The 23776-nt window shown below is 39.4% G+C and overlaps 1 protein-coding gene across 2 annotated transcripts in view; it reads left to right on the plus strand.

The window, feature by feature from the left end:
* The window catches only part of NR3C2 (nuclear receptor subfamily 3 group C member 2), a 334172-nt gene that overhangs the window by 302279 nt on the left and 8117 nt on the right, over nt 1–23776 (plus strand). For both annotated transcript variants that reach the window (XM_073232590.1, XM_073232589.1), the window contains exon 8: nt 2547–2704. In XM_073232590.1, the coding sequence (XP_073088691.1) occupies nt 2547–2704 (158 nt within the window). The remainder of the gene's footprint in view (nt 1–2546; nt 2705–23776) is intronic.

Below are 23776 nucleotides of genomic sequence, written 5' to 3' on the forward strand. Positions count from 1 at the left end.
GCTTCCAAGCAGATCAGTACTTTCAATTCTGATTTTTGTAGATACAGGAAAAGCAAAATTAAAAGGCAAGAAAACATAAGAATTTTATGAATCAAGATACTGCAGGCTTTGGTAAGCTTATTTTGCTAATTTATGAATAATGCATGAACATTTTTCTTAGGATGTTAAATTGCACACCTAATATCCAGTGCATCAAAAAAAGTTTTTAACCCTGACATCAAGAGAGTCTTGTGTTCTTTATCCTTACAGAGGAAAGGCTTCTACCCCAGTTGTCTCTCTGCTCTTCTCCATTCCATAGATTCTGGAAAATTTCCAGCATCCCTGCTGCATTTAATAAATTCAAAAAATCTGGGCAAACCTCCAAAATCTGAGGTTTTGCTTAAGTTCTGTCTATTTGTGGGTTTGTTTCAACTTCTAAAAAATCTGGCTGGGAAATTGGTATACTATATTTTATACAGTTATCACAGTTAATGTATTAGTAATATTTGATGCACATTGTTCATAAACTTCAGAATTTCTAATAACACAACTGTCAAAAATATGAAGGTCTTTAGTTAATCTTAGTAGATGTACCAACTAGTACTGAAATATGGTAGTGGAATTTATTCATCCTATTCTAATTTTAGGTAGTTTTTTAATGTCTCGGGTGGTATTCATAAATATCTATATTGAAAAACAAAAGGCTTACTACATAAAATTTTACTTAAAAATAACATTTAGTTTATAAACCTGTGGGTGGGTAGTGTAGGCTGTTATTTGCAAACTCCATTTTTTTTGTAGAAAGTTTTAGGTTAACATTAGAATTTCAGTAGAAAGTAGACCTGTGGTTTACTAGTAATATCTGGTGGATTACCATCCTCCTTTATAAGTTTTGAACTTCTAAAACCAGATTTTAGTTTTCAAGAAAAGCAACTATTTGTTATATAATGATGGCACTCAACTCTTAATGTGACTGTCAAATGTTTGAAACCACAACTAATACTGTGGCAACCTCAGGAATTTGTGCAGTTGCTATTAGGGATTTATTTTTTCCCCACAAAAGTAGACTTAAATAAACCACAATCAAAAGCCTCAACAATTAAACTCAAGGAGAAGATGATTAACATAATATGTGAAGTTACTCTGCAAAATAATCTGTATCTTTATTACAGGACAACAGGGTTTATTTGGAAATAGTGGTATTATTGGCTTCCTGACTGGCGCATAATGCTCAAAAATGTACTTAACCACTTTAAAATGCTGATGACCCAAGTAAATTATTTATGTCAGTTATGGTAAATTAGCAAATATGTGTAATTAAGAAGTGAAAGTCACAGCAGTTTTCAGCTCAGAATGCTAATATCATAAGATGAATTCTCTTGAACTCTTCATCTTCAAGAAATAAAGTTGTAATGATAATATTTTTCAAAGTTAAAGCATATATGCACAACTGTTTCTTGGCTGTAGCGGGAAGAAACCAATACGTGAGTAGATTTTCAAAGAGTATATAACCTTTAGTTCACGCTGTGCCCTACACCTCCTTCCAGGGCGTAAACACAGCAGACCGTTTCTCCGCAAAGTATTTCCACAAGTGTCCTGGGAAAAAAGCATCTCCTTTCAGCAGGTCACTTTGTTTCCAAGACCTGAACCCTATTCTTTTCTAAGTGAGTTTTTTCCATTTAAATATAAAAGCTAGCCACTACATAAAAGGAAAGAAGAAAATATATCTTTAATTTCCTACCTTATTAAAAATAAAGATGAATATTGTTTATTCTCTTGGAAGATTCTAGATTTTGCCATGCATGCAGAGTCACACTGGCTTCCCTCACTGCACACACAAGCCAGTCACAGGCCCACCATCAGATTACCCGGGAGGCCATGTGACAGCACACCCATGGCCATGTGATCCCAGAGCAGCAAGGACAGAAAGTGCTTCCTTGCCTGCGTATTGTCCCTCCTGGTAAACAGCTGGTTTCTTCAAGTGTCTTTGATATTTGAACTTGAAGATGTTGCTTTCTAATTCTAGCCCCAGCTTGGATTGTCTGTGGCTCTTCCAGTTGTCTTGGAAAATCCAAGTATATTTTCTTATCTCCGAGGTACTGACAAGTTAGGATTCATAAAACACTGATGACAGGCCACAAGGCAATGTGGCATTGTGGTTAAGAGGCAGGCTTTGGAAAAAGACCTAGGTTTATACCCTTCTCTCTGCCATTTATTTATTGTGTCCTTGGGCAAGTGGTCAAACTTCTAGTTTTCAGTTTCCTCATCTGTAAACTGACAATAATAAAATGGTATATCATAAGTTTGATGTCAAGATTAAGCAAGCTAATATATGCAAAGTGTATAATAATGTACACCTGATAAACAGCAGTTATTATTATCTCATATATGTATGTGAACAAGTTTATCAAGAGATAACTGCTATATTCATTAATAAAATTAATTGAGATTCACTATCAATCTAAAAAGGTGAGCCTAACAACCTCAAAATATTCTAGGTCATTTAATTGCCAAGATGCTGAAGCTATTTTCCATCCTTGGTATTTACATATCTTTCTTGAACACAGTCCCAAAGGATGGCCTCAGAAGCCAGGCTGCATTCGAAGAAATGAGGACAAATTACATCAAAGAACTAAGGAAGATGGTAACTAAGTGTCCCAACAATTCTGGGCAGAGCTGGCAAAGGTTCTACCAGCTGACCAAGCTTCTGGACTCCATGCATGATGTAAGTAGAGCCCCTTGGTGCCTGTTAAATGAAGGATCAACAACTGTATGCTGCTGACCAAATGAAAGCATTCTCAGGGCTTTGGGAAGAACAGGGGTAAATCAAACAGCGGGCAGCAGCAAGAGCTGAGAACTGATAAGGAAGGAACTTTTTCTTCAGATAACCTTTGAAACAAACCTCATTTCAAGTAAAGGGTGTGGCTCCTTTCCTTTCTGAGCAGACTAAGGGAATGTGCTCCATCGTAGTGGAACTCTTGTGTCCTGGGCCAGGAAAGGCCTGCAGATCTGCTACAGGTGTCAGATCAAGTTTCGCATTTCTGCTTTCAGTTTAGGAAATGTTTGGTTAATAAAAATGTTTGCTTGAGCATTGCATAAATAGTGTCCATCTTCTACAACTGTTAATCTAATAACCCAATCTTTCCAAAACATTATTAGTGGTCCAGGGCCAGCTTGGATCATCTCGATCTTTGCCAAATTTTGAATCCTGTATTCACTGTCCTTCATACTATCACCATTCTCATCTTATGTAAATATAGAAAGTAAATTTGGAGCTTGTTTCTCATTGAATCAATTACAGATAACAGTCGAGGTGTTTGTTAGCAGTTTCTACAAAATATTGATTGCTGTAACTTGTTTTATGTCATTTAAAATATGCTTCTTCTTTCACTTTGCAAGAAGTTTCTTCAGTTCTGGCCCAAACAGGGTTGTATGTAGTCATGCTCATTTAGTTTTTTATATCTGTGAGGTGTTCATACTGTATTGTGGAAAATTTATTGCCCAAGTTCAGTCCATATGATTTGTGTAAGAAATTCTTTTTCAAATAGTTCTTGGTTGTTCAGGAAAACATTGATAGGCTTCTTGACCAATATTATAATAGTATTACTAGTAAATTAACAGTTCAGCCTTGTTTATGCCAGCAGAATGTTATCTCTCTGTGGCTTAGTTGGTAAAAGAATGTGTTTCCAGTGTTTTACACTGAAGATCCTGTGCAGAGCACATTGACCTTTGCCTCCTGTGAACTTTCTGATAAGCATCAAATTCCCACAAGGGGAATTCAGCGGTAGATAGTTCTGCTAATTACCTATGGACTAAAGAGTGTGGTTTAATGGCTTAATGGAAAATCTTAGGAATCAGAGATGGCAAACATGACTTTGGAGAACACAGCAAATGATGCTCTCCATAATTCACATGAGAAATAAAAGAAACCAGAGCGTGGAACATAGATCATCTACCTAAGAATAGTAGATTTACTTTCTTCTGTTCATTTTGTTGAAAGTCCTTCAAAGTATAACTCAGAAGGGGTTTTGTGGTTCTTTCTTGATGAATTCTCTTTATTTGTTTACATTTTTGGGCAGGCACAGTGCATTATCAAAATTAGCATGTAATGGTCATCACAACGAGGTGGTAATGGATGATACCATCAAAGCAACTTGCATGCAGTGAAATGGACAACCGAAGTTAAAACTCGTTTTTCCATTGCAATTCAGAATTTTGTGCCCTAAGCAGAGTAGCAGAGTGGAAACCCAGAGGCCGCTCCAGTGCGCTGTGTGTCAAACCATCTTCTTCCAGCTTGTTTTTAGTGGCAGCCCAGCATTTGGGGCAAAATTGTAACTCAGTGAAGAGTTGTCATAAATGATGATTTTCTGCTAAATTCCCCAGGCAAATCAGTGTCATCTTAGTATTTTTTTAATCTAGGTAAAATTGATACACAATAAACTGGACATACTTAAAGTATACCTTTGGGAAGGTTGACACATGCTGACACCCATGAAACTGTCATCACCTGAGAGATAACAGACGCATCCATTGCCCAGAAAGTGTCCTTGTACCCCTTTCCAACATTTCCTGCTATGTCCTTTTACCAATTTGGTAATTCTGTAGTTCTTATTTTTTAATTTTTTTAATTAGGCACATACAATAAAATGAACAAATCTTAGTGTACAGCTCAATGAATTCTCAGATGTGTATACACCTATTTCACCCATCCACCCCCCCATTCCCCTGGGGCAACCCCAGTCTGTTCTCTGTGACTATGAGTGAGTCTATCTGGTTTGTCCATTTGTTTTTTCGATTCCACGTGTAAGCGAGATCATATGGTACTTGTCTTTCTCTGGTTTATTTCACTGAGCATAATACCCTCTGGGTCCATCCATATCATTACAAATGGCAAGATTTCCTTCTTTTTCTCAGTTGCTTTCTGTATTGGTTTCTGGCAATATAGATTGGTTTCTATAGCTGGTGTCCCGTATAAATGGACTCATGCAGTATGTTGTTTTTCTGTCTGGCCTCCTTCACCGAGCATTCTTGTTTTGGGTTTCATCTATCCTAGAGCCTGTGTCACTAGTTCACTCCTGTCCATGACTGCCGAGCATCCCATTGTGTGGATACTCTACAGTTCAGTGGACATTTGGGTTATTTCCAGACTGGGGACTGTGATAGTTAAAGCTGCATTGAACATTTGTTTTTATATGGACTGCACTGGACATACAAATTTTTATATGGGCATTTCTTCAGTGAATAGCTAGTATGCCTGGGTCATATGGTAGATGTGTTTAAATTTTTTTATGAGATTGTCAAACTGTTCCTCAGAGTGGTTGCACAATGGTACATTTCCTTGAGATCTGTGTGTGAGTGCAAATTGATTCACATCCTGGCTAACACTCGGTATGGAGAATCTTTCTAGTGTTAGCCACCCTCATTGCTGTGTGGTGGTATCTCACTGTGGTTTTAATTTGCATTTCCCTAATGATTAATGCTCTTTTCATGGGCTTGTCACCTATGTCTTTGATGAAGTGTCTGCTCAACAGTTTTGCTCATTTTTTAAAATTAGATTGTTTACTGATTGAGTTGTAAGAGTTCTTCATATATTCTAGAAAACAAATCCTTTATCAGATAGTGAGATTTAGGAATATTTTTTCCCAGTCGGTGGCTTGTCTTTTCATTCTCTTAATGTCTTTTGAAGAGCAGTTTTCAACTGTAATCAAGTCCAATTGATTATTTTTTCTTCTATGAATGTTTTTGGTGTAAAAAATCCTTGTCTAAGCCAATGTCACAAAGCTTTAGTCCTGTGTCTTTTTCTAGAGATCACTGTCCTTCAGTGACTGATAAGTAGTGTCTTTAAAACTATTTTTTCATGCTTTTTGTTCAGAGTATTTTGGTGGTTTCTGGTAGAAGGGTAAATACAATCCATCTTACTCCACCCTGGCTGGAAGGAGAATATTCTTTTAGGAATCATTTTAATTCTAAAACCTTTATTTTAAATTACCAAATGTTTGATCTTAAAAGTGACCTAACAGAAGCATGCTCTATTTATATTCCTATTCCAGACAGAACATTGAAAAATGCATTGTAGGTCTAGAGGGACCTTTCTAATATTCATGCTTACCCAGACTTGTGACTGCCTACAGCTTTTTCAGTAGAGTAAATTAGTGAATCAACATTTGTGGAATTTTCTTCCAGGGAACGAAGAGCTACACAATAACTGGCTCTATACTCAAAGCCTAGTTCTGGTCACCTTGTAAAAAAAAAGCATTTGTTTCTAAGGGCCACACCAATAAGAACCATATGAGCATCAAACAAAGTTTTGCTTAAATAGCATGCATAGTAGGCCACCACTCAGGGCAGATGTCCACAGATCTCAGGACATGCATGCATAGCTGTTGAGACACATGTTCACAGATCTTGGGGCACATGGATTTCTCCACATGGTGCACACATGTGTTGACAGAACAGTGCCAAGGTGAGGGAGAGGAATATCTCAGAACAGGTTGGCAGTTAAGTATTTGAATCAGTCAGCAACTTTAATGAATCATAATCCCTCTGAACATCAATCTTCCCCCAAAAAAGGTTTTAAAGAAACAGCTATGATCAGGCTCCTAGGAATAGATGTATTTTTGCATTGTAAATGTTTGGGTGTTATACGTAAAGCAATATAGATTCCTTATTTTTGTAAGGAGAACTGATTATTAATAGTCATTTTCTAGCTATTACCAGGAATCACAATTTCCTGTGGATGTAAGAAGCACGTTTCTGATGAATTTATTGGTAACTTCTATTCATTCATATTTATGTTATGATCACTGTATAGAATAATTAGTAAATGTTAAATAATGATAGTAGTAGTATTTCTTAGAGGCAATTTTCTGTTCATTAGTTTCAAGGTCAAACTATTTGTAATCAACTTTATTTCAGTCTACACCCTAACAAAAATGTGCCTGTGCCTAACAATATTGACAAGGCTACAGAGGATACAAAATACATGTATGGTACCAACCCATCCCTTAAACAGCTTAGTTTGTAGAAAGGTGGCTAGAGCATAATAAATAAAGCAGAAGACAAGTGAGATGCTGAAACTGGCCTCCTGGGCAGAGGGACCTTTGAGAGCAGTGACTGTCCCCTACCATGTGATGAGCCCCCTACCATGTTAGGACCAAAGGCACAAGTGTGGACAGAACGCCTGCCCTTAAGAATCCCATTTGTATGTCTGATGGGAGAAGATGCTCATCTCATTCAACAGGTACATTAGCGTCGACAAGTTCCAGGCAGTGTGCTGGGGGAAGAGACCCAGCGCCTAGCCTCTGAGAGCAAACAGCCTGCTTAGGGCGGCCCACCAGCACTGTACAGGGCAGGGTACCGAGAGATCCGCTGAGAAGTGCACACCGTGAGCAGAGGGCTCACGGATATTTACTCCCAGTTAATGGAAAGCCTTGTCGAAAAGGTGTAGGAGCCAGCAGTGCTGGGCAGGGGCCCGGGAACGCCTCCAGGGGGCGTCAGAGAATCCTTACTTAGTGGAGGAAGAGGCTGAGTCCCAGAGAGTGATGTCGCAATGTCCACAGGTAGCCAGTGGCCGCCGGGCCCTCTGACTTACCGTCTGGTGCTTCTGACACCACCATCACGATGAGGGACAGCTTCAGGCCAATAGCAGCTGCTCAGCTGGAGGCTGTTTGTCTTTGGAGATCAGAAAACTAGCATCGAGGAACATTAAAAACAGCTGCACTGCTCCCCAGCTCTCCAGTCCATTTGGGTCTGCCCTTGCATCTTCTGAAATGCCTTGTTTCTGGGAGGCACAGGGTTACATCTTGAAGGCAGTGAGTGAACCTGGTGTTGTATTGACATGTCATGCATGTTTAGCAGTTCCCAAAATAAAATGTTAGGTCTGCCTCATCATAAGCTGAGCAGGCCCCAGTGTGGAGACGTTTGTCTCTGCATATGATCCTTAATCCTGGGTAAGAACCCATCCCCTGCCTAGGCAGGCAGTGGTATGTCACTCAGGGGCTGTTCTCTGAATGACAAAAGGAAACACTCTGAGCGTCACATTGCTGAATAATTGCTTTCTGTGGTTCCAGAGGCAACGCTTAGCAACTGAAGGGGCTCTTCCCCAGCCAGGCTCTCTGAGCCAAGGTTTCCCTTCTGCTTTAGGGGGTGGGCAGGTAAAGGCAGGTGGGGTGAGGAGCAGAACATCTGGTGGTAGAGTAAATGTGACACATGCGCAGTAGGGAGACTTCATTCTTTATGTGAAGAGGGCGTTCAGTGACAGAATCTCCCAATAAAGAAGATACTGCTGCGAGACTATTAACAAATTATTTTGAGATTCTCATTGCTCATTTAATTAGCGGGTGCTTTTGCATCCGGGCTGTGGTAGTGGTAATTTCCATTGTGATTACACTATAGGTGGTTTTGAGAGAGACGCAAACCTATTTTAAGCATTTCCCACCGCACACTGAAGAAGGCCAGCCGCAAGTTTGGTCTGGTCCACCATTTGGGCAGCCTGCTCACATCCACATTTGATTCTGGTTTGTGTCATTCCCATCTGTTTCTCCCCAGGAAAAGTTCTGAGGCCAAAATAGGAACCCAGCACAGCAGTGTGGCCTCTGGGCACAGCAGGAAGGGCATGCCTGTGGTGCTGCTCCACCACTTCTCTCAGTAAATTTGGGCCCTTCAATCCTTCTGTCCTCAGTTCCTACAACTGTAAAATGGGAACAATACCCATCTTATGGGGAATTTTAGAAGTGAATGAAATAACACAGGTACTGAGGCATCTACCACATAGCAGGTGCCAAACAAAATATTCACCCCTTTGCTTTCTAGCCTGAGTTTCCCTCAAATCACATCTCTGCACCCCCAAAGAGCATCCATCAGGCAGTTTGAATGTACTTTTAAACACAGAGCACCCCAGCAGGCGCATAGCATGCCTTCAAAGAGATGACTGTCTGAAGTTGGCGAGATCAAGCATGTAAATAGGCAGCACAGACCAGTCCCTAGTGAGGGCAAGGAGCACACAGACTGTCTGGCAGTGAGTCACTCAGACTTAGGTCAGTACAGAAGCCTCTCCACCGGACTTCAGGTCCCATGGCAGCTTTCTGTGCCTCCTGCGAGACATTTACCTGGGGTTAGGGAGACTAGTATTGTTAGAAACACACTGGGGTGTGCTTCAGCCCCTTTCTAATTCACTGGAAGAATTAAAGGTGTTTGATGATGGGGACGATGGCAGATCACTGCTAGGTTACCATCAAGAAAGTGTGGTGGTGGTGAACTGAATATCCTGGTTCCGGTGTTACCAGGACACTGCCGATGATAAAGGGTAGGTGTGCTGCCTTGGTATGGACAGAGGAGTTTCCCTCTCTTCCCATGGCTCAGGTGACAATGGAATGAGAGTGATTCTCTCTTTATAATAAAGAACCCACTACTGGCAATTACCATGTGTGTGTAAGAGAAATAAAGATTCAAAGCCACAGTCTATCTCCCCGAGCAAAAAACAACTGTTTAGTATAATTGTTATCAGTGTTATTCTGCCTTCTTCTTTGACAAGACCATGACTAAGAAAGATTCTAAATAAAGGAAGAGTTGTTTATTCCTGAGTAAGCCAAGTGAGCCAAGCCTTATCTTCCAGGGCATGAGGGGAGGAGAGGGCAAAAGTTATGCAAAGATCCACTCCTCTTGAAAAAGAGATCTTCATAGGTAAAGATTTCAAATTAAATGAGTAATGAGCATGGCAGATCTTACCCTTCCTCCAGTTGGTGAAACCATGGAACAGTTATTAATGGTTTACAGTATCTCTTTCTGCATTCCTGTAGCAGATACAGACTGCCATTTGCCTTTGTAGATTTCTGATTTCAAGAGTGTAGTGTAGCCCAGAATGCATTGCTCTGGGTGAATTGTGCCAGTGAATGCTTATTTCCATTTAAAATATTTTTGTTTGTATAATTGAAAAAAAATGCACCAAATATATTTAAAAATGAAAATGCTGAGAAATGGTAAATCAGTCTGAGTGTCCTGGTATTTCGATATCAGGGATAAATAGGGAATTCGTGATTTGGGGTGCAGTATGGAAACGTGCGGATGGTTCAGGGATCAGCCGCAAAGCCCAGTGAGATGATGTCTCCCACCAACGCGGAGCAGTCCCGGGTCAGCGCTGCCTCCCCAAGCTCCCCTGGAAGGCGCTCCCCAGTGCCCAGTTGTCGTAGACTCTGTGGAGGGGCCGGCCCCGTCTCGGTCACGCTTTTCGATTGGTGTCTGCGGGGATGCAGAGGTGGCACTGCCGAGGGCCAGGCCGAGGCCTCCAGATGGAGCTGGCGGAGCCAGTGACTGGGCTGCCCGGGCCGGGGTGCTGGGGCTTAGGCCGCGGCACAGAGAGGGGGACAGGGCCCATCCTCGCCACGTGCAGCCCGACGGCTGGGCGCTGGGTGTGGACTGTGGAGCACCTGGCCGAGGATGAGGCATGGAGTGGGCCGTGGCATGAGGTGACCGAAACAATGCCAAGCTGAGCCCCAAAGGTAAAGTAGGAGTTTGCCAGGCAGGTGGAGGGAAGCTACTCCAAGCCAAAGACGCTAATGCCCTACGGGGGAGAAACCAGGGTGATGTGGAGATGGAGGGAGGGTGTCATTGTATCCATGAGTGTCAGGGAGGAGCAGAGAGAAATGAGGATGGAGATGACAATGTGGAAGGAACCACATTAAGGAAGGTGTTGAGGGGTTTTGAGCGCATCTATAGAGAACCTGTAGCTGCTCATGCCATTAAGGAACCACTAACCACATGTGGCTATGTACATGTATTAAATAAAATTAAGAAAAGTTTCAAGTTGCGTTCCTCAGTCACACTAGCCACAATTCGAGTGCTCAGTGGCCACATGTGGCTAGCTGCCACCATTTGGGGCAGCACAGAAAGTTGGACGGTCGTCCAGTGTTGGACAGTGTTGAGCTAGAGAACCTGTCAGAGGAAGAAAGAGCCCAGCAGGATGCTGGTCTGGGTAGGAGATGAGGGCTTAGAATGGGGCTGGGGGCACCAAGGAGATACTTAGGTGGAGGAATGGGTGGTTCCTGGTGAGGCATAGGACACGGAGATCGAGAGAGGAGGGGGCACATCTCAGATGACCCCCAGGATGTAGGTGGTTGGGCAGCACAGCACCAGAACTGAGGAGACGCAAGGGAGGCACCCTGAGAGGGGAGGGGAGGAGCGTGTCTGGTTGTAGTGATATGAGGTGCCCCTGGGACATCCCAGGGGAAACGTCAGGAAGACACAGGCCCTGTGGAGATGAAGATGAGGGACGTGACACACCGATGCAGACCCGGGAGGTCGTGGCAGATGGTGGTCACTGAAGCATGTGGTAGATGGACCTGCCCAGGCATCGAGATGGTGAGAGGAGGGCCCAGAACTGAAACCAGAGGTTAACAGCCGGTGGACCAGAAATGGGAAGGTTATTGCCTGCAGAGAGCTGCTGCTGAGGGGAGATAAGGAGGCAAAAAGAGGGGCATCGGAGGCGAGCCAGAGAAGAGTGTGTCCCCTGCTCTGCAGAGACCGGTCCCCAGTGAGGGATCAGAGGAGCAGAAGCTGCTGGCAGGTCACTTAGGAAACAGTTCGAAAACCTTTCAGCAGCCATAGCAATGAGGAGGTGAGAGTGAAGATAACTGATTAATTCGACTCTTAATGCTCACTAGGTTTCCAATCATGGTATCAGAAACCACAAACAAACTAAACAGGGACAAGAGGTAACTTTCAAAAAAAGAAAGAAAAATTCAAAAAGTTAAAACTCCTTAGTAAAATTGCTTTAATAAATAAAAATGATGTACAAGTCTTGTGTGATGGCATGTATGTAAATGAACATGTTGAATGTGGACAACAGTATACACCAATTTTTTGGTTTTACGTGTTTAAGTACAGCTAAGAAATCACGGTAGCTGCCAACTCTCTCCTTGTAAATAAATAACATCAAAACTAACTTGATTACAGGTTATGAGTAATCTTCAATTAGTGAAAGCTGTATTATATACTATATATATATGTGTGTGTGTGTGTTCTAAAGAAATACATGTATATGTGCTATATATATATGAGTGTTTGGCCTCAAAGTGATACTGGTTTAGGTATGAGAGTTTGTTCTCAAAGGGAGCCATGACATTTCAGAGCTGATCTTATGTTTCAAGTGACAGTGGTCCTGAGTCCTTTCTCACCCACCATTTTCATGTTACACCTTAACTATAATGACAGTTAATTTCTATTTGTAGCCACATAATTTCATCTCTGGTTTTTCATGGTTGGTCATGGCTTTCTGTGACTGACTTAATGCAAAAATCTGGATTATTTCCCTTAACTCTTTGGAAAATGTTGACTTAAAACACAGAATATTTTTATATTTTTAGTGTCTTGTGTTCAGACTGTTAAGATGGTGCTTACCAACTGCTGCCTGATAACCAGGCAACATTCTGAGTTGCAGTTTTATTCGATTTTAGAGGAATGAAGAAAAAAACTTCCGTACAGGTGTCTGTCATTCCTTTTTTAATGGTGGTAAAAAGCACAAATATAAAATTACCAGTTAAACCATTTTTAACCATACAGTTCAGGAGTCTTAAGTATATTCACATTGTACAACCAATTTCCAGAAGTCTTTCATCTTGCAAAACTGAAACTCTACACTAGGAAACAATTCTTCATTTCCCCTCCCTCCAGCCCTTCTACTTTCTGTCTCTGCATTTGACTACTGTAGTACCTCATATATGCGTAGTCAGTATTTGTCTTTTTGTGGCTGACTTACTTTACTTAGCATAATGCCCTCCAGGCTCACCCATGTTATAGCATGTGTCAGAATTTCCTTCTATTTTAAGGCTAAATAATATCCTGTTGTATGCATATGCCACATTTTGTTTATCCATTTATCTGTCAATAGGCATTTGGATTACCTCGGCCTCTTGGCTACTTTAAACAACCCTATTTTCAAAACCCTACTTTCAGTTCTCTGGATATATTCCTAAAAGTGGAATTGCTGGATCACATGATAATTCCATGTTAAATTTTTTGAGGAACCGCCAAACTGTTTTTCAGTTTTTTATACACCCACCAACAGGGCTCAAAGGTTCCCATTTCTCTGCATCCTTGCCAACACTTGTTATTTGCTATTTTTTGTGATAGTGGTCATCACAGTGGGTGTAAAGGTGGTATCTCATTGTGGTTTTGATTTGCATTTCCCTAATTATTAGTGACGGTAAGCATGTTTTCATCTGTTTACTGGCCATTTATATGTCTTCTTTGGAGAATTCTCTCTTCCAAGTCCTTTGTCCATTTCCTAATTTTGCTGCTGTTGAATTGTGTAAGTTCTTTATGTACTCTGGATCTTAACCCCTTATCAGATATATGATTTGCAAATATTTTCTCCCATTCCATGGGTTCTGTTTGTTTGTTTTGGTGTCAAAATCTTTCTCTTATGAACTTACAGTGATAACAGAGTAGCTTGTTTCTTTGAATCCTTAACTGGAAAAATTCACAGTTGGGTCTGATCTTAATTATTTAAAAAGATGGGGGAAGGCATATTTTCTTAAAACCACTCCTCTGGCTTCATTACTAATTCACATTTTATAATTTGCCTACACACAGAACATGTGCCATTGTTTACAGATAGTTTTGAAAGAATGCTGGGGGCAAACTAGGACCTTGCCTTGTTTGGGGAGGTTTAGAAATTGTGCATTCCACTCCCACCTGATGCTAAGAGATTTACGGTGCCATAGAGGGAGCTTTCTCAGAATAAACAAAACAAAGTATCAAGTAGAAAGAACCACTGAGATCCTGGAAGCCATGCTCATGGAAAATCACATTGAAATCTAACCTGACACACAGGAATCTCTTTATAATATGAAATATATCTAGGGAAGATTTGGGGAAACGATCTCATTGTCTAACACCTGTGTCAATAAATCCCCCTTTCTCATTCAGCCTAACTCCCTCTACTTATGATATAAAATAACTGTATAATACCTGGGATTTACCTAGTACCTTTCTTCCTAAGTCCTGTCATTAAGTCCCTCTAATATTTCCATGAGGCAAGGATGTATAAATATTACTATTTATACTTAATCACCTCAATTCCTTTCTCTATAACAAGGGAATAATAGTAATATTTAATCATTGTTTTTATCCTTTTTATTCAGAAAAGAATTAAGACAGGGAGTGATTAAGTACATTTCCCCCCATTCATAAGGGAGGCAGGACCAGAGGGCAGAAGTGCAGGACAGAAAGCAGCATGTGTGCGGCCCATCGGAACAGGGTAAGCCCAGCACCTGGTTCGCTGTGCTACCCCTGCTAGGTTAGGTGTCACTTCAGGGGCTCCGCACATCTGAGGGTCCCACTCTTGGCTTACGCCATCATCTTGAATGTTATGTAAACTTTGAAAAGGGAGCCTCACAAACAGTGCACCCTGTGTAGGCATAAGGTAATCTCTCTAAGATGATGTTGAGCAGAGGAGTTGATGAGTGTGAGGGGCACTTTGCAATTTGTGGGACACCCTGCAAATGTGCCTGTTAAAGAAGGGGCATGAAAGGCAGAGAGCTGAAGTGGAGCGGGGTGTAAGAACTGAAGGAAACAAATGTCAACCTTGAAAGTAAAACACCCAGTTGTTTTAATAGCGAAATGGGTTTATTTAGGAATAGCAGAGGAATTTCAGTTCAGGACATGCAAGCTATGGCAAACCACAGGCCAAATCTGGAGAACAATGGAGAGGAACATTACTTTCTGGAGAAAAGGAGGAGGTCAGTCAGGGTTGTTTTGAATGAAAGACCTTTGGAGGAGAGCACGGGTTCAAGGTGGAGATGGTTTCTCATTGGCTGCGTTGTGGTGTTTTCTTATTGGCTGATCTTGTTGGTGGGCAAAGAGAAATTCTTCCTACCTCTTTCAGGAGTAATAGACTTCCTCCTGTTGGGAGAGCAAAGCCTAATTTGACACAAGAAAAAATAGTGAAGAAATTTCATAAGGGAGAGATTCTTAAGCAGTAGAAAAAATAAATTTTATTATCAGTGCTGTTTTAGACTAGGGCAGATCCTTTCAAATGATTGGATTGAAAAGACCAGGAAGATGCCAGTTAATTTTGTTTACCAAGGTCATAGGTAAAGGGACTAGAAAGTATATGGTTCCATACATAGTCTATCCTTGTTATTTGCAGATTCTCTATTTACAAATTTTCCTACTGATTAAAATTTATTTGTAACCCCAAAATCAAGACAGTACTTTTGCATTCACAGAATGCACCCAGCAGTAAAAAACTGAGTCACCAGATGTGCATGTTCCCAACTAAAGTTAAAGTGATGCTCTGCCTTGTTTTACAGTAAATAAGTCTTTTTAACTTTAGTACCAATTTTTGGTATTTTTATTGGTGATTTTGCTGTTTAAAATGGTCCCCAAATTTAGTGTTCACATACTGTCTTGTGTCTCTAAACACTAGAAGGCTGTGACATGCCTGATGAAGAAAATAAGTATGTTTAAGCTTTGTTCAGCCAAGAAAGATAGTGCTGTTGGCGGTAAGTTCTATGTTAAGGAATCAGCAATACACATTAAGTAAGGTGTCTTTCAACAGAAACACATGAAACAAGGTTATGTATTGATCTTTTGATGAAAATGTGACTGAAAGCTCATGGGAATATGATTCTATATTTCCCTTAGGAGCAAGGGTTCAGTTCTCTGTTTGCAATGACTTTGTAGAATGTAATCACCATGAATAATGAAATTAACTGTAAATATATGTAACCTCCAGGGGCTGTAGGCTTGGGGTATATGACTCCTAGAAGAATAGCCAAAAATGGAAGATGAAAGTGATGGCAGCTTTCCATGTGAATGACAAATTCTGGAACCTTTTAGCTGGATGGTGTCTTCAGTTATATAGATCAGTTCCCTCATGTACAAGGATTCTTTCTAAAGCATTTCCTAAAAGCTCAGAGACTCTGTGTAAGATTTGGAAAAGTAAATCGAGCTACTACATCATTTGATTCACAGACCTTTATTTTCATATTTCAGTATTTCTGAAATCAGTTGACATCTTCATTTATATATTTTAACAACCGAAATCTGTTACTAAAATCCTTGATGTGCCTTCCAGTCCAGGGGCCAGCAAACTTTTTTCATAAAGGACCAAGTAGTAAATATCATAGGCTTTGCGGGCCCCATGGTCTTTGTCAGAACTGCTCAGCTCTGCCACTGTAGCATAAAAGCAGCCTTAGAGAATATCTCTAAATGAGTCAGCATGGCTGTGTTCCAGTAAAACTATATTTTGTATGATTTTCCATGTCACAAAATATTATTCTCCTCATTTTTTCAGCCACTTAAAAATATACAAAACAAACCCCCCAAAATTTACAAAAACCGTTACCAGCCCAGACTTTGCCTGCAGGCTTTAGTTTGCTGACCCTTGATTCATTTAATGGCATCATAAAATCAAGGGAATTCATTAGACCACCTTAGTCTCAGGTGTTCCTACTTGGATCAGAAGAGGCTGCCTCTGGCCAATGGGGATTACCCCCTATTGTTTAGTGTTCCTTTTCTTTCAGAGTTTGAAAGAAGGATTTAACTGCTTACTCTTAATTTAACCTGATATTAAAGTTGGTAACATATAAACATGAATTGGTTTAGATTTTTACATTGCTCAGTGTCATATACATTTGAAAGAATCTAGGAAGTATTGAAAACAAAATTAGGAAAAGTTCATACTTCTATATACAGTAACATGCCAATGCATGCATCTCAAACACAACCCTTTCATTAGACTTCCTTTGTTCAGCAATGTTCTAATTATCCCTTTATCTTTAAGCTCTTCTTTTCTATTGTGTCATTTTTCTTTGTGTTTTTCACATGTACAATAGACCTTATTCACAAGGAGGTGGAGCTGTGGTCTAGAACAAGGCTTGGAATACAAGGCAACTTAAACAGGCTGGAAATTAAATAAATTTAAGTACAAAAAAGATTAGAAAGAAATTGAACCCATCTGCTGTGCACAGCATCCAAACAATGTATTTTGAAGATTTTGAAGAATTGCTGACCAGAGATCAATGACTGCTGTTGAATTTAATGTAAAAATGGTGATGAAAAAATTTAAATGTAACTCCAGATAACAATCAGATGCTAATAGATGGTGGCAGAGGTGAGTTTTCAGAATTGCCCTTGGTTTTCATGAAATGCTGGGCACCTGCTCTCTGGCCCAGAGTGCCTAAGCCTGAACCAGCCTAGACTCCAGAACCAGTCCAGGAGGCCGCATGGGGCAACCCTGCCTCCCTTTATCAGGCAGCCAGACCTCAGAGCCAGAGGTCCTCATCCTGGCCTGGAGCCCCAGCTTTGGCCACCTTCATAGAGGGTCCCCTTACCCAGAATTTACAAGCAAAGCTCACATCAAAGGAAGCAGCCGCCTTGATGCTTGGCTCCTAATGTGGGGAAACCCTGTCCATGCAGGTTGGCCCTTGCAGAGAAGGGCATTCTTGTAAAGTGGGGAATCAACAGAAGATCCCCCTTGCAGATGGTGGCTGTTGCCAGTGGCAGAGCTCTAAAGCATCCAGCACAATTCCCCACTGCCTCACTGCAGGCCTAGAATTCAGTTGATGTACTGAGCATGCTCACTGATGAGCTTTGGGGCAAAAAATGCTTTTTGTTGAGTATTTAAAAACCAATCTTTTTCTGATAGTATCTTTTTTTTATTGAGATATAATTGACACATAACACTTAAGTTTAAGGTGTACAATGTGTTACTTTGATACATTTATATATTGCAATATGATTACCATTGCAGCAGTAACTAATACTTCTGTTACTTCACATAATTTACTTTTCTTGTGGGAACAATTAAGATCTAGTCTCTTAGCAACTTTGAAGTTTGGAATATAATATTGTTGTATGTAATCACTATAGTGTGCATCTATGTCTAGGACTTATTATCTACTGTTTAAAATTTTGTACCTCAAACAACTTCTCTCCAATTATGCCAAGAGGCAGTTTTTATGATTTTGGCTTTTTTAGATTCCACATATAAGTGAGGTTATATATTTGTCTTTTCTCTGGCTTATCTCACTTGACGTAATGCTCACATTGTCATTCCATTTTGTCACCAATGGCAGATTACCTTCTTTCTCATAGCTGAATAATATCCCTTTGTATGCATATGTTTGTGTGTGTGTGTGTGAATGTATAGACCACATTTCTTGATCCATTCATCTGTTGGCAGATACTTAGGTGGTTTCCTTATCTTGGCTGTTGTGAATAATGTTGCGGTGTACATGGCAGTGTAGATATCTCTTCAATATCCTGTTTTCATTTCCTTTGGATAGAGACCCAGGAATGGAGCTACTGGATCATATGGTAATTCTTCTTTTAAATTCTTGAGGAACCATTTTCCCTAATGGCTGCACCAGTTTACATTCTCACCAGCAGTGCCCAGGGGATCCCTTTCCTCCACATCCTCATTAATACCTGTTATCTCTTACCTTCTTGGTGCAGAGAGACCTGTTAGTCATTCTAACAGATGTGAGGTGACAGCCTGTGATTTTCATTTGCATTTTCTTGGTAATTAGTGATGTTGAGCATCCTTTTTGTATACCCATTAACTTATAGTTGGTTATCCTCTTGAGAAAAATGTCTATTCAGTTCCTCTGCCCATTTTTAAATTGGATTTTTTGTTGTTTTTAGAGATGTATGAATTCTTAATATATTTTGGATAGTAACCCCTTCCCCAATATATGGTTTGGAAATATTTTCTCACATTCAATAGGTGACCTTTTCATTTTTTTATTGATTTTTTTTTTTGCTGTCCAGAAAATTTTAGTTTGTCATAATCTCACTTGTTGAATTTTGCTTTTATTGCTGGTTGCTTATGGTGTTCTATGTAAAAAAAAATTTGCCAAGACTAATATCAAGGAGCCTCTTTCCTATGTTTTCACCAAGGAGTTTCAAGGTATCAGGTTTTATGTTTAAACCTTCAATCCATTTCAAGTTAATCTTTGTGTATGGTAGAAAGTAGTGGTCCAGTTTCATTTTTTTTATGTGGCTGTCCAGTTTTCCCAACATTTGTTAAAGACAGTATCCTTTCTCTGTTAAGTGTCCTTGACTCCCTTGTCAAATATTAATTGACCATAATGTGGGATTTATTTCTGAGCTTTCTGTTCCACTGGTCTGTGTATCTATTTTTATACCAGTACCATACTGTGTAAATATAGTTTGAAATCAGGAAGTATGAGGCCTCCAGATTTGTTCTTCTAGTGATTACTTTGGATATTCAGAGTCTTTTGTGGTTCCATCCAAATTTTAAGATTTTTCCAATTTGTGTCAAAAATACTATTGGAATTTTGATAGACTCTGTTGAATCTGGAAATGGTTTTGAAGGGCAAGGGCATCATAACAATATTAAGCCATCCAATCCATGAACATGGGATACCTTCCTATTTGAGTATTCTTCAATTTCTTTCATCAAATTTTTGTAGTTTTTATTGTACAGATCTTTCACCTTCTTGGTTAAATTTAATCCTAAATCTTTTATTGTTTGAATACTATTGTGAATAGAATTGTCTATTTCTTTTTCAGATGTTTCATTGGTAAGTGTATAGAAATGCAACTGATTTCTGTATGTTAATTTTATATCCTGCACTTTTACTGAATTCCTTCATTAGTTCCAGAAGTTGGGAGTTGAGTCTTTAGGGTTTTTTACATATAAGATTATATCATCTGCAAATAATGAAAATTGTACTGCTCCCTCACAGATTTGGATGCCTTTATTTCTATGTTTTTCCTAATTGCTATAGCTAGGATTTCCAGTACTATATTGAATAAAAGTGGTGAAAGCTGGCATCCTTGTCTTTTTTCCCTCATCTTAGAGGATAATATTAGTTATGGGTTTGTCATGTATGGCCTGTTGAGGTATGTTCCTTCTATATCCAATTTGTTGAAGGTTTTTATCATGAAAGGGTGTTGCATTTTGTCAAATGCTTTTTCCATATCTACTGGGATGATCATATGATTTTTACTTTTCATTCTGTTAATGTAGTCTATTACATTTATTGTTTTTTGTATGTTGAGCCATCCTTGCCAATAAACCCCACTTGGTCATGGTGTATGAGCCTTTTAATACGTTGCAGAATTCAGTTTGTGTATATTTTGTTGAAAATATTTGCATCTATATTCATCAGGAACACTGGTTTATAGTTTTCTTTTCTTGTAGTGCCCTTATCTGGCTTAGGTATCAGGGTAATGCTGGCTTCATAAAATGAATTTAGAAATATTCCCTCTTCTTCAGTTTAGGAAGAGTTTTTAGAAGCATATATTAACACTTCTTTAAAAATTTCATAGAATTCGCCAGTGAAGCCATTTTGGTCTGAGGATTTTCTGTATCAGGAGGTTTTTGATTACTGATGCAAACTCCTTACTCATTTTTGATTTTCTGCTTCTTTCTGATTTTCTTGGCAGGTTTTTTGTTTCTAGGAATTTATCATTTCTCCTAGCTTATACAATTTGTTACCAAATATTCACAGTTTTACAACCCTTTGTATTTCTGTAGTTTTTGTTTAATTTATGATTTTATTTATTTTAATTCACTCTTTTTTTCATAGTCTAGCTATGTTTGTCAATTTTATCTTTTCAAAAAGCCAGCTCTTAGAAACCAGCAAAATGAAGAAAAAAATCAAACTATTTCATTTATTTCCATTCTGATATTTGTCATTTCCTTCCTTCTGCTAACTTTGTGCTTTGTTTGTTCTTTGACTTGTAAAGGTAGGGTTTTAGTTGAGATGTTTTCTTAATATATGCATTATCACTCTAAACTTCCCTTTCAGAACTACTTTTGCAGCATCCAATAAGTTTTGGTAGGTTGTGTTCCATTTCATTTCTTTTGAGAATTTTTTTTATTGGTTTTGCAGAATTACTGATTTTTCAGCTTTCTTCTTCTTATTGATTTCTAGTTTCATACTGTTATCATCAGAAAAGATACTTGGCATGATTTCATTATCTTCATAGATTTACAAGACTTGTTTTGTGTCCTATCATATATATGGTCAATCCTAGAGAATGTTCTGTGAATACTTGAGAAGAATGTGAATTTTTCTGTTGATCGGAATGTTCTATAAATGTTTGTTAGGTTCCTTTGGCCTAATGTATGATTCAAGCCTAATGTTTACTTGTTGATTTTCTGTCTGGATGATCTATTGCTGAAAGTGACGTATTGAAGTGCTATTATTGTATTGTTGCTTATTTCTCCCTTTGAATCTACTGGTATTTGTTTAATATATTTAGATGCTCCAGTATAGGGTGTTTATGTATGTATAATTGTTATATTTTCTTGATGAACTAGCACCTTTACCATTATATATTGACTTTATTTCTTGTTATTATTTTTGGCTTAAAGTCTGTTTTGTCTAAGTAAAGCTACCTCCATTTTCTTTTGGTTTCCATTTGCATGGAATAGCTTGTTCCATCCCTTCACTCTGAGCATATGTATGTCCTTAAACCTGAAGTGAGTCTCTTGTAGGAAGCAAATAGTTGGGTCTTTTTTTTTAATCCAGCCAGTCTGTGCCTTTTGATTGGTAAATTCAATCCATTTACATTTAGAGTTATTATTGCTATGTGAAGACTTTACTAATGCCATCTTATTGTTTTGTATTCCCATTGAGCCTTTTCCCTCCATTTCTGCTTTGTTCCCCTTTATGTCTTGTGCATCTATTATAGTTTTATGTCCTATCATATATCTCCTGTGCATCTATTATAGTTTTTCCTTTGCAGTTATTATGAGGTTTACATAAGACATCAGATAAAATAATCCATTTTAAGCTATTAGCAACTTAATTTCAATTGTCTATAAAAGCTTCACCCGTTTACTCTCCCCTTTTATATTTCTGATGTCATTATTTACCTCTTTTTTATTGCATACTCATTTGCAAATTATAGTAGCTGTAATTATTTTTTGTATTTCTGACCTTTCTACTATAGTTAAGTGGTTAACACACTGTCCTATTACAGAACTAGAGTATTCTAGGTCTGTTTACCTTTACCAGTATGTAACTTTTGTATATTTTCATTTCACTGATTAGTGTCTATTCCACCCAGAATTTCTTGCAAGGGAAGTCTAGTGGTGATGAACTCCCTCAGCTTTTATTTGTCTAGGAAAGTGTTTATTTCTCCTTCATACCTGAAGGATAACTTTGCTGGATAGAGTATTTTTGATTGGCAATTTCTTTTCTTTCAACACTTTGAATATGTCATTCCATTCTCTCCTGGCCTGCAGGGTCTTCGCTGATAGCCTAATGAACTTCCTTTGTAGATTTAATCTTTTTCTCCATGTATGCTTTTAGGATTCTTTGTGACTTCTCTTTTTTTTGACAGTTAATTATAATATGTCTTGAAGAAGGTCTTTTGGCATTGAAATAATAGGATGATCTTATATAGCTTTGTGATTTGGATGTCCAGTTCTCTCCCCAGGTTTGAGGTCTCAGCTAGTATTTCTTTATAAACTTTTTACCATTTTCCCCTCTTCTCTCCTTCTGGAACACTGATTGTTCTAAAATTTGTTCTTTTGGTGACCTTCTGGAACACTGATTGTTCTAAAATTTGTTCTTTTGGTGAAATCCTCTAGGTCATGTAGGTTTTCTTTACTTTTTTTCATTCTTTTTTCTTTATTCTCCTCACTTACTCTGTCTCCCACTTCCTCTACTCTATTACATTTTTCATTGACTTCTTCAGCTCCCAAATTTCTGCTTGGTTTCTTTAAGATTTCTGTCTCTTTGGTAAATATCTCACTTTCAACCCATATTTTTTGTGTGTGTTATTTCATTGAGTTTTCTAGTAGTCTGTTGAGTTTCTTCAAACCAGTAGCTTTGGAGTCTTTATCCAAAATTCTGTGCCTTTGAGCTCAGTTACTGGAGAATTACTACATTTTGGTGATGACATGCTTCCTTGATTTTTCACATTCTTTGTAGTTTTGCACTGCCACTTTCACATTTGAAGTAGCAGTACCTCCCTAAATCTCTGCTAGTTGCCTTCAGATGTGGTATTGTTTGTCAGTGCTATTAATAATCTGGGGTTTTCTCTGCCTTTGTATGGGCACACCTGTCCCACCCTTCTTGCTCCCTCTTGTGGCAAAGTTCTTAAGCTTTTATGATCTCTCCTTAAAACCCACCAGGCTGGAAACCTTTGTTTTCCAGAAGATGGCGCTATAGCTCAAGTTTGTGGTTTCTCCCGTTCTCATAGACCCTGGCTGGTTTTCTGAACACATTCTCTGTCTACTGGAGATTGCTCTTGTCACCACATTCAGGAGTGCACACAAGAAGTCAGCTGCAGAGTGGAGGGAGCTGCAGGTTTAGCACTTGGGGCACTGGGGGTGCCCACAGACCCAGTAGGGAGATTCCTGGATTGTACTCTTCCCAGATGCTCACATTTGGACTTCCTATTGAGTGCAGTCTGGAGACACTGCATCCTTTTAATGCCCTTTAATATTATCTGCCTCTTTCCTTCCTTACCTCTTCCTTCATCCTTTGGATGCTTCTGGAGAGGAACAGCTGCGTCCCACACCACTGGGGTAGACAGGCACTCACTTGCCACTCTACTTTTCTCCAGTGGGAGAGGTTCACCACCACCTGACAGTCCAGCCTGGTGTGGTCCTTCCTTGGTGGGGTGAGGGCAGCACTGAAGCCCTTCTTACCATCTCTGCTGGCCCAAATTTGTTTTGTGTTATTGCTCCACTGGCCTGCTGGAATCTCCCTTCCAGTAGGCTAGACTTCTGCAGTTTCCCTCTTGCCCATGGGTATCTGCCCAGGTCAGCACTCTCCAGGCTTGCACCCCAACCATGGCAAGAGGGGCT

Source organism: Manis javanica, chromosome 3 (genome assembly GCF_040802235.1).
Source record: "Manis javanica isolate MJ-LG chromosome 3, MJ_LKY, whole genome shotgun sequence".
Taxonomy (NCBI): Eukaryota; Metazoa; Chordata; class Mammalia; order Pholidota; family Manidae; genus Manis; species Manis javanica.